The sequence below is a fragment of the Cardiocondyla obscurior genome, linkage group LG03, assembly GCF_019399895.1.
Source record: "Cardiocondyla obscurior isolate alpha-2009 linkage group LG03, Cobs3.1, whole genome shotgun sequence".
NCBI classification, from domain to species: Eukaryota; Metazoa; Arthropoda; class Insecta; order Hymenoptera; family Formicidae; genus Cardiocondyla; species Cardiocondyla obscurior.
The window spans coordinates 10,909,137-10,921,472 of NC_091866.1; the positions used below are offsets into that span (position 1 = coordinate 10,909,137).

The following is a 12,336-nucleotide window of genomic DNA, read 5'->3' on the forward strand; positions in this document are numbered from 1 at the left end:
GATCTTAGAAGGATATAAACTTATTCGTAGCCGGAATGTCCTCGTCGATCACGTCATTTCCCTGCAGACGAGCCGTCTCCCTTTGCGCCCTCGCCGCGTACGTTCCTCGCAAAAATGAATTCACGAAATCTTCTGCCTGATATATAAAAGAATACCCCCTTCACCCGCCCGACCCGCCGTCTTTTCTCGATCCGACTACGCGGCCTCTTCATCTCCCCGTCGTGTGTAGCAGGAAAACGCAGATCCCGGACGGCGTTTCTCATAAAGTCGCGAGCTGGCGCGTAATCGCGGGTATATTAAAGCGCGAGAAGATCAACGTGGGGAAGATTTCGCGAAATAAGGAGAATTCCGGCGACGAACACTCGCATAAGAGCGGCGTGACGGGCGTCAAACGAGAATCCGCGCGAGACATCCGAGATAGTGGCGTCTTGAAAATGATGCGTGTTCCCGCGAGACCGCGGGCGCAGAAATTTTTTTCCTTTTCTTTTCTTAAACTTCGCGGTATTGAAATCGCGGTATAAAAATCATTGGCAATGTACGAAAGAGAGTAACAATTACAGCTGGTCTTTAATTAACATGCCGCAAAAAAAAAAATATTCGTTTTATTCACCCGCGTGCGAAAGTTCCGCGAATAATTTCTGTATATGTTTCATCGTTCAGTTTAACAAGAAGTCGATATGTCCGATCGTCATTTTTGTTTGAATATTATGCAGCGACGTGTACGAGACCTCTTACGTGAATGTGCACGATGTAGATTGGACTCGGCGGCTGATCGTTCCGTGCAAGGCACAGAAATAGCGGTCGATGGATGAGAAGATTGTAGGTTATTTCCCTGGCATAATATTAGCAGCCGTGTCATGCACTTGTTTCTTTGTCCGACAACATTCAGACATTTAGATAATGATCCAGGTTACCGCGTCAACGCGATATCGCTATGACGTAGGCGTTCGCGGAACGAAATTATCTATAATTTCTCCCACTCGATATCGATTCCAAGAGTATCTCACGTTGGATCTTTAATAAAAGGAGGAAACGCGGTGACAATCGACGTTCCCGTCGTAACGTCAGCCTTTTTGCCGACGCGAAACCGCGTCGTGTAACGTGATCGGGAAAGACGCGCTTGCTGGTTTCTTCGGGGATTCGGTGTCGAATTCGTTTGTCCCGTTCGATATTTCCGCGAGTAGCGGAAGCGTATGTTCGGTCAGCCCGATGAAGGATGACGCTGAAAACTATGAAAGTCCCGCGGAAGTTTACGGGGGCAAAACCCCGAGTCGTTCGTTCGCGCGAGTCAACGAAGAAGAAAAATCGAAGAACAATGAAAACGAGATGAACGACGCGGCGGGCATAAGTTGAAAAGAAAATTACGTCCCTTTTCTTTCTTTCTCCCTTTCTTTTTACGCCCCTCTCGTGTCGTGTACTCAATCTCCCAGCTTGTAAAAGTAGTAAACGCTTAACGCCGATGCCCGCCGTCCTCCGTAGTAATTATTCGCCGCGCATCAAACTGAAAGAATTGTAACGCGGATAATAAAACTCCCCGGAACGGAGAATAAGATGTAAGCCGGGCAGAAGGGAATGGCACGTCGCATTTTATCGTCGACGTTCGTCGGTACGGTATAAAAAAAAAAAATCGTTCCAAGGTGACGGTAAAAAGAAATATACGGTTTTCAAAAACATTCGCCTCGCCAGCTTCACGTCGGGGGCGTAGCATTGTTACAAAACTGAATTTCGTGTCAAACGCAGCTCGTGATATAATTATTTTAAGGAATATTTTTAACTGCAACGGTACAATTTAAGGATCGATTAATATAATAGAGTGTAACGCTTTCTAATTTCTTTAATCGTCGCCTTTGATTTCACGCAATTGTTTACGACACGATGAATTTATACAAGAAAATGTGAATCGAAATGACTATTTATGAGCCGGCCAAGTAGTGGAGCTTCGCGTTCGATCAGACGTCACTTAATGCGAGGAAAGTAATTTTTTCTTTTCCGGCTTTCTTTCCGCTCCGCGTCGTCTTAATATCGTGATATCTAAGTAAAGGAATTCTTCGAGCAGCTGTCGCGCCCGTACCGCGACATTATTCTCGGAATCTTCCTAAGTGAGGATATTAATCGCTGAGAAGTTACGCCTGACCGAGTTTCCTCGGGATAAATGAAGAGGGTAGTATGTCTGTTGAATGTAATCACATTTTATCGAACTCACCGTTAATTTGCATTATTTTTACTAATCGAGATATCTCTCCGTCAGATATTCGAGATAATTATTATTCAAGACGTGTACATTGAACGATAACGAAGACGCGCTGAATAACCAAATAAATTAGAAAAAAAAAAAAAAAAAAAAAAAAAACTTGCCGTTATTCGAGCTTACATAGATTATCAATTTAAGGAAATAATACCGCCGTCGAAAACCTTTTTCAGCCTCTGTAATTATCCCTCTCGGTAGTTAGTCGGCGGAGTAAGAAATTTATCTTTGCTCGGCAAACAGCGTGTGTTTGGACACGCTTCAGTTTTGCGGAATGAGCGAAGGAAAACATCGGATAGACCTTTACCGTTTTCTAGGCCGATTCTTCTCAGTGTGCACCGACGAGTAGTAAACACTTTAGCGTGTTCCCGCGGATATGTTCGACAAACACGTTCCAATAAGCACTTTTATCTCAGCTTTTAACGGTGAATCGTACTCCCCGGCGTCGCCGGGGTGTGAATAACCGAACTGGGGCCTCCTCGTGCACGTGCACGAGCGATTAAAAGCGATACGTTACGTCGCGCGAACTCGCCCGCACGAATGCTTTAATAAGAGTACTGAGAGACCTATATTGACATTCCGGTGTACATATAGATATACTTTGGAAAGTGAAGCTACACAGACGAAAGTGGAGAAACTCTCCATGCTCGTATCGTTTATTTACGCGAGCGCAGCAAAACGGGAGCTTACTTCGCGATTATCACATTACGCGCTTCTCTGAAAATCACTCCTGATCTCGCCAACTGCAAAATTATCCTTCGCCGACCGGGAGGGAAGCGAACGCTCTTCTTCCCGTTTCCGTACAAAATGTAGACATTTTAATAATGTCCCTTACAACTCGCGGAGCGGAAGAAAGAGTGAAGGAATCTGTTCGAGGCACCTTCCGCGATTTTTCTTCCCAGTTTCCGCTAACTATTTTGAATCGCGGCATTGTCTCGTGCTCTTTCTCCTAACTTCCTCCCGACGTGAACGCGCTATGAATAGATAAGGCAGACGGACTTACCAATCTCGCGTTGCCTTCGCGACGAACTGCTTCTGATTCTCCCTATCGATCGGCGTGGAATGGTGATAGCGGTGATCATCAATGGAAACAACTGAATGGCAAACAAGGCGGGTCTCATTTCGGTCGAGAATCGTGAGATTGTAACGCGATGCCAGGAGCCGGGAAGCCATTCGATCCAAAGCCACCCACGATTTACCGGCCACTACCCAGGACGGATACTCACAGTGCTGCGGTGGCTTTTCTGTAACGTGAAAAGACGGTCGTGGAGAAAGAATCTTCCATTTGTCGCTGCGACTTACCGCGCGACGCAAATTTCGCATGTGCATTTCGCGATATTCTTCTCAATAAAAGGATTCGACCGATCCTTTATACGCGAGGACCAAATATTTCCTCCTCGCGAACTTGCTCCCTTATCGCCGTCGTCAATTACGAGTTTAAATTAAAACGAGACGCAACAACTCGTCACCATCCTTCTTCTCCTCTGCTTAATAAAGGAAAGAACTGTACCCGCGTATTCAAGCGCCGTTCCGCAAAAAGTTTTGTTTCACTTACACTTGCAGTTATTGAAAATATTTTAGTGTTTTTTAAAAGCTAAAAACTCAAGATTGCAAAGTTGATTATTGCCGCAACGTCAACAGTTTAATTTCTGCAATTTTCATCTCCACATTGCAAATTCGGACGACTGTTAAATTCAAATGTAATTACGTGTCAAGAAATAGCCGCGGCTTTATTCTTAGAGAGGCCGCCTGTAACTCCGCTTCTTTAACGCAGTTATTTCAAACTCGAAATGCATAATATATACTGTAAGCTCGTTCCTGACTCTTTAAGTTCACGGGGTCCTCGAGCAGATAATCCAGCATAAGTAAACTTTGACCTCTCTTCTTCCGACGCCGTAAACTTCGTTTCCAACGGCATGTCGGCTATTTCCCGGGCATTATCAGGTTCTTGCACGCTTTGTCAAAGAATTCCGTCAAAAAAAAGAAGGAGGAGGGAGGGAAAAGGGAGGGAGAAGAAAATGAAAATCGACGGTCCCTCGCTCCGAATAATTCCGCGCTAATTACGGCACATTTTTAATGGCGCTATTCGTCGTAACAAGCATAATTATATACGCGAGCGACATACGTCATATGTGAACGTGATGTATATTAACCAACTCATTAGCTTCATTAACACATCTCTATGTGCGCCGTTGCACCTGCATTGCAACGCACAATTCACGTATTCCATTGTCATTGTCGCAATAATGATCCGGAATTGTTCTCGCAATTACCGGTAACGCGTTAGAGTCGTATTATTTGCGAAAAAATACTGAGGAAAAAAAAAAAAAAAAAAAAAAAAGTTGATCGGTCGTAATATATATCTCATGAGCGGGAAACCTGTTAAAAACTGTCGCGCATAAGATTGCGCGTTGACGACGGCCGGATACGTTGACGCAAACAATTTGCTATAAATGCGCGACAGCTCTGTCGCCGGCAAACAGTTATTCTGTCAATGGTCGATTGCTCGCGGCCATCAATCATCGTGTGTCGCGAATTAATGGAGCGTTAAAAATGCACGGGCAACAAAGTATGCCGCCGTGCGTGGCGCATACTGCGACAGCGGGCTGCGTGCAGCTAAAAGCTGATCGATAATTCAATCGGGCGTATGCGTGCGCTGTAACGGTATAGGTCGCCGAAATTACGCTGCTTATCGCGTAAGTCGCCGGGAAGTGATAAGAGACGAGATAAAACGGCGGCGATAAAGAAACGAGCGGAATCCGCGTAATTGTTTCATTATGCGATCTACGTCCGCGCGATATAATTATTTTCTTATGCGTATTTTCGTACGTGATACGTGGAAAGAATTGCGCGCCGCTTTCTATCTAATTAAAATTCCAACCTCGTTAGAGAAATTTTCAAATTTATGACTGCATCGCACAAATGTTACAGTAATTAATAAATAATTTTATGGGCTTTAATATGTATCGAAATTTCGCTTAAATTTCGATTTTCGTGCGTAACGGGAAATTAAATTAGTTTTAGCGCGCCCGATCTCGTCCTCGGGAAACGCTGACGAGAACGCGTCCAATTATCGCGAGTACGCCAATGGCTCGAAGTTTAAGTGCGAAAAAGAAATGCGCATCTTTCTTTTTAATGTTTCACTACAGTCTTGCGACGTAACGGCGCTCTGTGTACAACAAAATGCGCATTAAAATGAGTCACGCCCGCGGCGAAATGGAAGAAGAAACGTATGCTTTGTTTAAAGTAAATTACGCCCATCCTCTTATCTTTCTTTACAGTCAGACCGCATGTAATGCCATTGCATTACCTCGAAAAGATTGCAATTCCACAGCGCGGCCGGTTATTTGAAAATGGCAATCTAAAATGAAAATAGTATCCGTGGAAAACGTTGCGGAGGTCCACGGTGCGTCGGCATTAAATATGATTGTTCGCGCTAAAGCCAATTTTTTAATCGTCTCTCGCTGTACAAAGAAACTAGCTTCTGAAATACAGGATACGAGCGTGAAAACTTTTTTTTTTTAAGCGACACTACTTCCAATCAGATTTACTCGGGGATAAAAAAAAAACCCGATGCAATAGGAATGTAAAGGGTGCAGAAATATGCAAAAATGTTTCAAAATCTAATATTCTTTTTACAATTCGCTACTACTCCGATATTTCATAAATACGTATATGCATTTCTACCGCGCGATAATATTCTACGTTTTTCGCGTAACTGTATGGTATTTCTTCCGTTACGGTGCACGCTTGTTTCAACTTTCCACCGTTCTTGCTCTAACTATGATATTTGCCAAGAAGATCCTAATCCACGGCAGATTTTCGAAGTAACCCAAACTGCGTTTTAAAACTCTAGCAATCTCTTTCTGTAGAAAAAAAAAAAATACTATAATTAAAGTGTATTTTCTTTTTTTTTAATTTTATTAATCATTAAAGTATCTTTAAAGATGCCGTGAGTAGTATCGCGTTTGCATAAAATGAACGAGCCTATTAAAAATATGTATAAGAAACAGCGCAAGAAAGAATGGGATGTGATTTACATATCGGTCAGATAGAATTTATCGCACGAATAATGTTCTCCTCATCTACGAGCGGGCACTTCGGGGCGAGAAACCCGGCGTAGCTCGAGATCCCGGGGCTAATCTGCCTCCTGGAAAGTTTAAATGGAAACGCGGTGCTCGAGTAGGGGGTTAACGAAACATCCGCGACGCCGTGGTAAGGGCGCCGTTGAAAAATTTTTAAGCCGCTTAACGCTCGAGTTGAATTTCCTCCGGCAGCCACGACCGCGATTTCGTGATATCAGGCAAGGGCGCGGATTCTTCGATCACATGTCGAATGTGCCGAACCGCGTATAATAACGGGTTAATAATAAAATAACATCCGAGAGACTCGTCGCGCTCGAATTGAAAAATGTCGATGCGTGCAAAGTGAAAATTAAATGCGGATAAACTGGCAGACCGTTCGATGATCTTTTATCAATGAATACTCGATTAGCGCCGGAGCGTACATCGCGCCCTTCAATTGACGATCAAACCGAGTCGCGCCTTCGTCGCCCTCAATATGGTTAACCGTGAATCCAGCGACAAGAGCGTCCGAAACTGGCAAGGCTACGTGTAGCTATGCGATACCGTGGAATACCCGAAGTACCTGGCGTTGACCACTGGACGAGGCCGACGCTAGTATGCTGGACAAGAATCCGATCTGGTGTCCGCAGGCACTCTCATAGTTTACGTGCTCTCGTTCTTGGGAGCCTCCGCACGTACGGCGGCTTTCGTATCGGGCCGAGGTATACATGCCGATCCGCCACCATCACCTCTCATCGCTATCGATTAACGGCTCCTTTCGCGGAATTTCGATCGCTGGCTCGAATTTTGCACGCCGAATACCGAAGCGCAGCTAACTCGCGCCAAGTGATAGAGATCAACGTTATTTCGCGCAGTCGGATAACCCTCTCTAATTTTTATCCCCGATCAAATCGCAATGCAAACCCTTCGCGAATGTAGTATCAAAATAAAGTACTCGGAGAATACGTATTTTTGTTAGGCATTAAGACTATCGCGAGATTGTTAAAATAAAAAAAAAAAAATAAAAAACGCGACAAGGAGATGCGAAGAGTACTCACTTTGTGTCATCTTAAACGTTCTGGCGGCCTCGCTGACGCTGATCAATCCGTTGCAAGCGGCGTCCGAGCTCTGCGCGAGGTTCCACGTGTTATTCGATGGATTTGTGTAAATAAAGCATCTGTAGCTTTCCTCGTCGCTTGTTTTACGATCGTTACGATCGCTGTGCAAACGCGCAACCATGTAATTTGTGCTGCCCTCCCTCCAATGAGCCAGACACTCCAATTCTACATCTAGAAAAACAAACCGTTACAACTGTAAATTGGCATGTATCCAATAATAACCGTTGTTAGTTTTTTTTGGGCGGGTTTTTTTTGTTTTTTTTTTTAACTCTTTCTCTCTAGTTTACGCCCGGGATACGCGAGAGTGATCCGTTGATGTGTAATGGGTCGCCGTTGCGACGCATACGTTTACAGGGAGGCTTTACAGAAAACATAAACTGCTGCGCGTTAAAGTTGCCAGTTGACGCGTGTAGGTACGCCGGCTTTCGTACGCGGAAGGTATATCAAAACGTACGAAAATTTTGGTCGTGATTCTCCGGCCTACGCGACCCTATTAGTAACAGAGTCGTAAATAGAAGTTTATCGCCGCCGCGTCCCCGGATAAAGCTATCTGCGCAAGTTATAAACGCGAGCAAATAAACGATATATGAATGTCCATGAAAACGTATTATACCGTCCGCGGATTCGCGGACGTGTGCCGGCGCGACGCCCGGCGCCGCGTATTTCATTTATCCGCGTGCCGCGTATCGAAATAGACGATCGCGCACGGGCCGATGATAATTGCGCAAAATCGTTTGGACAAGCCCAGCAACAAATGGTAATTGACAAGGCCATTAATCATTCATTCCCAAGCCGCGAGCTTTATTGACCGTTACAGGCCTTGCGCGTCGTGTTAATTAATGTCAAAGCGGATGTTAACGTCACCGCGGAAACGCCGCCGACGTCATAATTCCTTTTTACGTGCGGAAATGCCTCTGCCGCCTGTGGCGACATGACGAGTCGACGAGTCGGAGCAAACTTATTTCGCGCATAATTCAATCAACGCGGTGATTTCATTTTCGATAACCGAAATCAGCCGTCAATTATTCCCAATTTCAATTTATTTATTATTTCTTGTTTTTTCTTTTTTTTTTTTTTTTTTCTTTTTTATTACAACAGTCAAAGATCGTCTCCGCTAAATTTCATTACGCTTCTTTCAATAAATTAACTTTATGACGATAGAATGTCGTCAAAAAATTTAAAATATATGTTAACATTTTAACTCCCACCTTCCGGGAAAAAAAAAATAATTAATGAGAAAACTGTTAAAGTTACGAGTTAAAGCTTTGCACTCGTCGCGTGCTTCAAAATTTACATCGATATATTCAGGCATTCGGCGAGCGCTTTACAACTGTAAATTGCAACGAATTAATTATGGACCAATAACAAAATGTCACTAGGCAGTGATTGGACTCGTGCACGTTGTGTAATTCACAATGGTAGGTATTCACTTGACAAATTATGAGCGTTTGTAAACAGGTACAACACAATTATCGCGTAAATGGATATTGCACAATGCACGCTGGCATAACAATATTATTTTATACACAGTATCTATTGTATGGTTCCCGTTTGTTGCGCGGTATCAAAGAACCCCCATAGAAAACGGAAAACGCCGTAATAAAATCCGCATCATCGTTTGCATTATGCCGCAAGGAATATAAAACAAGACACGCGTTATTTTCAAATCTCCCAGTCGGATCTCCCGACTACGACTTTTCATCGTCGTTTATTAAAAAGCAAATAGAAAGAGACAAAGAGAAAAAAAGAAAAAAAAACAAAGAAAAAAAAAGAATAGTTGGAAAATTAAATGGCTCGCATATTTAACCGCGCACTATAATCGACCCTCCCCCCCCCCAATTTATCTGCGCGCGTAAGTGAGATCGTCACCTGTCAGCACGATATAATGACGGTGAGGTAGGAGGAGGGTGGTTGGGAGGGAAGAAATACTGACCTACGCTTTCGGACGAGTGGACGTTGGCGCACGCTTGATAGCGCAGGAGCAGACGTGAGTCCTGCGTGCACGCTTCCGCCCGTGACCGCGGCGAATTGCACTCGCCCTCGCCCTGGCTGTACGTGAACTCCAAGGGACCCTTAATGGGACAGGGCAGCGGCGCTGCATTCGAGCGAAACAGAGAGACCAGAGTGGCGTCGCTGGTCAACGTGCTGCATTGGGTCAGCAGACTCGGTTCCGGTGAATCGCTCGTGCAATAAGCTAATAACAACAGCGAAACGTAACGTTGCATTATCGTTCCTTGTAAACAGCGACGACGAAAATGATGTATTTATTTCGAGATAAAATCCCGAAGCGAATTACGACGCGGGAGGAGAAAAGTTGCAGCGGGAATAGTAGACAAAAATAATTTGCAAAGAAACTAAAACATAAATGAGAAGAATGAACGACTTTTGTTCTATTTTGTTTCTGGCAATCGAGTTTCTTTTGCAAAAAGAAAAAAAGGGAAAGAAAGCGCGAGAAGAGGGAGGGGAAGGAGAGAGAAAAAAAAGAGATATAAAACTAACGACATAATGTAAGATAATATTTTATTAGAATAAGAGAACGAAAGATTATAACGAGATTCGGTGTATCGTAACTTTTTACGGCGCTCTGAATTAAAGAGCTAAACATCTTTTCACGAAAGAATGTCGTTCAAGAAACTTAGCAATTAGCGATTTCTGTACTTACTTTCCTTGTACTGAAGAACATTGGCATGTTGCGCATGCATCACAATGCATCGATAACATCTGTACTTTCTGCAACAGAAACGGGGGAAAGATACTTTTAAATTTAATGCATTATACCTATAACCCTTCTTGCCCGTTCGCATTATTTTTTTATTCCGAATTGATACGCTGCATCGTTACAGCTGCAATCTGCTTTTTTTTATTAAACAAATCCGCCCTCTGAAAGCGCTCTTTGAAAGAAACTCCACATTTGAATGACAGGCATTCAAATAATTTAAAAAAAGAACATTAAAAAAAAAATGTCTTTCGGCACGCGAGCGATTCATACGTAAATCTATTAAAATAGTTTAATTAAAAAGAAAGATTGCCATCGTCAGATCTTCAGGGAGATTACCGAATCGTTTATCAAATATTATGACAAAATATATACTTTATATTTGTCGGATGCCACACATATAAAGAGACGTTTCATAAAAATGTAAAAAAGCGCGCTTTATTCAACGCGTAATAACTTGGAACGATTTGTTTCCAAACGCGGTACGCGGTGTTGTGCTTACGCCCGCTGTCGTTCCTCACCGCGGCGACTATATTTACGTTGATTTCCGCCCTGGAAAAAAAAAAAGAAAAAAAAAAAAAAGAAAAAAGATATAAACCATCGCGGGCCGCCCTATTTGAATACCGAGTGAATTTACAAACCAAATATCGAAGTAATTTCTGTCGCCCGGCGACGGCCGCCCGCGAATTTAGCTATCGCGCTCGTAACGGCCGCGGCGATTTCGCCGATTATCGTCCTTTTCAAAATGCACCGCTAAAGCGGATTAATATCGTTACAACCCGGGAGCTGTCCCGGCGCGCATAGTAACAGATGCACTGGTGGCGGAGTGGCGATAGTAGCCGGAAACTATATCGGACTGACAGCCGGGAACAAAGGTAAACTTCGACTTAAGCCACTAAGGGGGAGGGAAGAGAAGGTACCCGGGGATGGTAAGGGGCGAGTCGGGAAAGGGGGTAGAACAGGAAACAGCAGAGAAGCTGCGAGAGAAGGTAAGTTGCGGACTCGAGCTAAGTAAGCAAGGTGCCAACTAGTAAGGACACAAGACAAGCTCCGAAAGTTTTAAGTAGCTATGCGATACTACTCGTTGGACTTCTCTCTCTCTCTCTCTCCTCCTCCACCTCCACCCTTTCATCCCTCTCACGCAAACACACACACACATTTATTCTAGCGACGTCATTATTGAGCTACGTTTGTCTTTTCGCTTATGCAGTCTTGTCTTTCATGCGCGTGTCTCGATTTCTCTCACTTTGTGGGAACTCGAACAGCAACGGCGATTCATCGATAGTGGGAGAGGAAAAGAAAAAAAAAAAAAAAAAAAAAATCAATTTCAAAGCAAAGTTACCGGGAGTTGCGGGCAACTCTTAATGGGTTTTAAATCGTCGACGCAATCTCTCCATCGTCGCGGAAACGTATAAACGGTCCGCACAAACTCGCGCGTCGGCCGCGATCCGAAAGTTGCGAAGTTTGTTTGCACGTTTCGACGAAATCCCGCGTCTCCGAAAACGGATTCAGACCGCGGGATGACGTCGTTCAGCGCGATCGTATTTCACAATGCGCTGAAAGACTGCGGCAGGCAGTCTGGAAACGCAGCCGTTCGCATTGCAGTTAAATACGGAGCGCCTTTGTCCGAGCAGCGGAACGCTCTTGCCGATAGAAATTTTTTTCGCTCCATCGGAATCGTCTTACCGCTCGCGCGAACGTTTCTCTAAAATTAAACCTTCGATCGTTTCCGAAGTATTTATCATTTTTAAACGCTAAAAAGATTCTAATTCGTCAAAGGTCTCTCCCGTACGTAAATGCACTTAATGACTGCGTAGGCACTCGCGTGTTCGTCGTAAACTTGTCTTGATTTCTCCGCTCGATCGGTCCCCTCGATTCATTCCCCGCCGGACGTATTTACTTAATCGCAAAGCCAAATGGTTTATGTTAAGTCGAGTATTCGCATTTTAACGAGAGAGTCGCCGTTAAAGTCACCCTACCTCGACCCTCGACAATTCCGATGCTTCATCGCTCAATGAACTTCGCACTAATAATGCGCGACGAGATGAGAGGTCGTTTCTGGTTCTTCCCGCCGTTCCTGCATCGCGCCTTTCGCCGGATACATATATATATATATCTATATATATGGTATATATCCGTATATAAACCCGCCGTGATCTTCCGACTACGCGTGAGTTATTAATGACGTGAATT

General features: G+C 44.1%; 1 protein-coding gene across 7 annotated transcripts in view; it reads right to left on the bottom strand.

The window, feature by feature from the left end:
- The window catches only part of LOC139101239 (uncharacterized), a 212,343-nt gene that overhangs the window by 23,121 nt on the left and 176,886 nt on the right, over positions 1-12,336 (bottom strand). For all 7 annotated transcript variants that reach the window (XM_070654273.1, XM_070654270.1, XM_070654274.1 and 4 more), the window contains 4 exons: positions 10,090-10,157; positions 9,361-9,621; positions 7,368-7,598; positions 3,249-3,489 (listed from right to left, as the gene is read on the bottom strand). In XM_070654273.1, the coding sequence (XP_070510374.1) occupies positions 3,249-3,489; positions 7,368-7,598; positions 9,361-9,621; positions 10,090-10,157 (801 nt within the window). The remainder of the gene's footprint in view (positions 1-3,248; positions 3,490-7,367; positions 7,599-9,360; positions 9,622-10,089; positions 10,158-12,336) is intronic.